Genomic DNA, 4,253 nt, shown 5'->3' with positions numbered 1-4,253 from the left:
AGGGAAGGACCCGTCGATCACAGTCTCAAACATGCGTTTGCATCGGTCGAATAAGAGCCTCTCCCTCATGAGACCTGCATTGGCTCGTTTACGGGGATTGACGGAAGCCGTTGCGTTTCCCTCCTCCTGCGGGACTCGGAGATGCTCACCACTTTCAACTCAGACGTCTCCCCTTCCACCGAGCATTGGCATCCACCACCCCTAGCACGGCATGGCATCTCATCTTCAGACATCACCAGGGGCCCAGAGATCCGAGCAGGACGCCCGTCGTCGCTCACCAGGTGCTTGGGTCTGATCTTGAGATGGCCTCCAATGACGACATGCTGGTAAGCGCGTTTGATCTGACCATCCTCCCGAATTTTGGGAAGAACAAGGAACATTCGCATGCAGAAGCTCCCGGCCGTCGTCAGCACGAGCACCAATCGGGCACGTACTGCGGCCAATGGGCGCCATTGAGACAACCACCAGGTTCAGTGGGACCTCGATTTGGTGACCAGCACAGCCTTACCCTGGCAGCATGTTACATGGTCGACAGCAACTGTCATCTCACCTACCGTTGACGCATGGCTATTATTTCCCGTCATTGTCAGCGCGAGTCCATTTTCTCCTTCGCTCGGTTTACCGTCTATCCCAATTCCCTACCTTGGTTGCTGAAGGGTGCTTGCAACCTGCAACTAGTATGGTTTGTCCATCTATATTCGGCATCTCGACTGGGACGACTCCCTCCATTTCAGCCTGCCCCATCTATTTTGTCTGGGGTACGCTTACTGTCCACTGAGGATACAGCATTTTGCTCTTGGCACTGAGTTGATCTGCTCCTGTACGACGAGGGTCCAAAGCGGTCGCTCGCATGCCAGCCCATCACAGTGAAAGCTCGATGCGACAGTCACCGAATCCGGCACGGTGCCTGGCACGCGGTTCGAACCCCTGGCCTATCGTGCTGCAGGAGGAAACCGGCCAACTGCCCTGAATCCTGCCGAAGCAGGCCTTTTGCTTGGTCTCTACAATAAGCATCGCGGGTTCCAAAGAGCGGCCGGATTCATCGGGCGATGGATCATCTCAGAGGCCCATGTCGATTTCGATAGCGCACCCACGAGCCAAGTTGCCGAGGCTCCTGGGATATGCGCTTCTTGTTTGAGCCGACAGGGCTCCGCGGTCACCACGCTCGAATGCACGGGTTCTATGGAGCAGTTCGCGAGCCTCTGACCAGCAAATCCCTCTTTTAGCAAATGCAGCCGTACGCTAATGGACCCTGCGCCAACGACATGGTGCTTGTCAAGCCCGCCTCTCATTTGCGGACATGACGAATGAGCTCTGAAAATATACAGCATGGTCGAAGATCGAGTTCATGCCCGATCGATTAGGAACCTCGGCCAGGGCAACACTGAACGCACCACCACACCTTAATGTTCCTCATCACAGGAATTCCCTGGCGGCGCCGGGCGACTAAGGACGATCATGGCTGAGCGTAAGAACCTGGTCTCGCTCGGTGCAAAGATGCAGAGTCAGCCCTGTCGTCCAAGACATGGAGCTATCTTGGGTTCGTACGCTGCGCTGCCTGCTGCTGCCGATGTTGAAGCCCAGTGCGACCAGCCGATAATAGACACTCGGGCGTCTCTGTTTCGTCCTTCAAGCGCAACTACAGCACAAGGCGGCGGCGGCGGCGGCAGCAGCATGGCATCAGCAACCGGTGCCTGACAGACAGCAGTGCCTGGATCGGCAGCAACACGACAAGGGGGCGCTTTGTATTCCTTTGCTTCCAGAAATGTTTCCTCGGCGCAAATCGCCATGCACCAGCACCACCCTTCCGCATCGACTTCCAGAGCACGACGCAAAACAGAGCCAATTAGGGATCATCGATTCTATTTCATTCGTACAACCATCCACCCATGACCGTCCCATCCCATCGCGCATCAGCCCTGCTGCACCTCATCAACCCAAAGTATGGGGACAAGGTCGGCAGTGTCCATTTCAAGAAATGGTTCAATTGGGAAGGATGAAGATGACTCTTTTGACCGACCCGGTTCCCCATCGCTGTACTGTATACCCTGACCTGCCCTGCTATCCTAGCATCCATCACCCCCATCTCTCCATCCACACACCACACACCTTCGTTGCCCTGCCCAGCACACACACCCGCCCACCCGCCCACTCACGCCCCCTCCCCAGCCCGTTTTTCGGCCTCTCACGCCCTCTCTTCGCCCGCTCACCTCTGGCTCTCTCGCACTCTCTCTCTTCTCACACCTTTTCCCTTGCTGCGCCCTACCAGGCCATGATGATAGGTGCAAGGCATCTTTTCCTGGCCTTTGCCCTGCGCCATCAGGTCCTCTGTCTGCATTTCGCTCTAATGCACAAGGTGCAGCCTTAGTCATTGGTCTCACTCAGATGACATCCACTGTCCACTGTCAAGGTCCACTGCTGCCTTAGACCTGGGACGCTTCTCTGCGAACTGTCTCCCGTGTGACGGCTGCCAGGCTGCCAGGCCTATAAGGCCGTGATGCCTTCGCTCCTTTCCATCGCCCTGTCCTTATCTGTCTCTGTATAAGTCATCACGACCACAATCACTAGAGTTTCCTTTCCTATTTCCTTTTCTACCTCGTTCCCCTTGCTTCTTTGCATACTTGGCAGCTTTCACTCTCGCTGGCCATCACACATCTCGATACCCCATAAAACACCAACAACACACTTCTCTGAAGAGATAAAGTCATCCGGTCACCCCTCGCACATTATAGCGAGGACATTTTTTGACCATCACTCACGTCGATCAACACTTGCTTCATCCAGTTCACCTCTCTCAACCCTCACAATGTGCTACCAAATCGTCGAGCTCTACTCTGCTTGCCGCTGCCTCTACTACCAGCACGCCATCGACAGGTGCGCTGGCTATGGACGTCCGGGACACAGCATCCAGAAGAGAACAATCTTGGTCGGATACGCCTGCCATGCCCACTCCCAAGGACACGGACAATACGCCTCGCAATACACATATTCCGACTCTGGATACCAGTCTAGTCACTCAAGCAAGAGCTCCCGCCACTACCGATGAAATGTCTTGTCTTCGGTAATGGGTTGCTGTTCATGGCGCTCCCCCATGCTGGAGCTCTTCGAGTTTAGCAACTGGGTCGTCTACCTCTACTCCTTCAGAGGAAGGTCGGCTTCCCAGACGCTGCCTCCCTCCCAGCTATCTCTCCTCTTTGTTGGCCACGACCGGTTAATGTCTTCGTCGGCGCCATCCGACTTACGATGACTATCCGAGCGACGGTCACCACGGACCCTTTCATTCCAACCACCTCCACTCACCTCGAATATTTCCCGCTCTCACGCCCCCGCCATGAAATTCAGCAACGAAGTTATCGAAGACAGAGACGAGATCACGAACGCTATGGAAACGTTTTCACGGCCTATCAGTTGTCATCACCAGTGCGCTACAAACAAACGACATCGACCACCACGCCAACGTCCCCCACGGTCTCGCTCAAACTTTGAAACCTTCTCGGCGTTCTATTTTCTTCACATTAGGGGCTTTCTCCTGCCTCTTGTTCTCTTCTCACTTTTTTTACCAACGGCTTCTTTTTTCCTTTTCGACACCGAACTTGCATAGCATTGGCATTGGGGTTTGCATTGGGCGGTTGTGTTGAACGCAAGCATCAAGAGATGCCTTAACTTCTAATTGGCGGGTCCTCATCTTTCTCCGCCTTCGAGGCACCTTGTTTGGGATTCTGGGTTCTGGCTGGGAGGGGGTTCAGCAAGCGACGGCATGGTTCGATTCGCTGACATTCGGCAACGATTTCAGTTTCAACTTGTGTATTTTACGGGCGAGGTTCGATGCATTGGGCGGGCGGGCGGATGGATACCAGGCGTTTGGGTTTGGAAAGACACAGAGGCATGCCTGTGCATGCAATGGACGGCGGAATCATCTGGGTGAGCGAGGTTTTTTTGCTGCTGTTTTTTGTTTCAACTGTTTTCTCTCTCTGCAATCTCTGCATTACTTTGAATGTTTCTCTCTTTTCTGCTTTTCTTTTGCCAAAAATTTCGTTCTTTGCTCTCATCTGATCTGTACCACCACACTCCATCAAAGAAGGCCTGCTCCGGAAGCAGCAAGGACAGCAATGACACGTGCGAACAGGCAGGAAGATGGAGGGCACTGGGTGCCTTTCCACCGGTGGAAGAGCCATGGTGTTTTGCTCACAGCTTCACTTGATGCTAGCCATCGGTTTTGCTCCGATCAAGACCCAACCTCTAGCAACTCATTC

The 4,253-nt window shown here is 54.2% G+C and overlaps 1 protein-coding gene across 1 annotated transcript; it reads left to right on the top strand.

The window, feature by feature from the left end:
* Window positions 1-2,806: 2,806 nt before the first annotated feature.
* Window positions 2,807-3,046, top strand: ColSpa_09327 (uncharacterized protein; the record flags this gene model as incomplete). The annotated part of the gene is made up of 1 exon (XM_049275539.1): window positions 2,807-3,046. The coding sequence occupies one exon, from the start codon at window positions 2,807-2,809 to the stop codon at window positions 3,044-3,046; it is 240 nt and encodes a 79-aa protein (XP_049131496.1).
* Window positions 3,047-4,253: the final 1,207 nt, after the last annotated feature.

Source organism: Colletotrichum spaethianum (genome assembly GCF_022836535.1).
Source record: "Colletotrichum spaethianum MAFF 239500 DNA, contig27, whole genome shotgun sequence".
Lineage (NCBI taxonomy): Eukaryota > Fungi > Ascomycota > Sordariomycetes > Glomerellales > Glomerellaceae > Colletotrichum > Colletotrichum spaethianum.
This window is presented reverse-complemented; position numbering and strand designations above follow the sequence as displayed.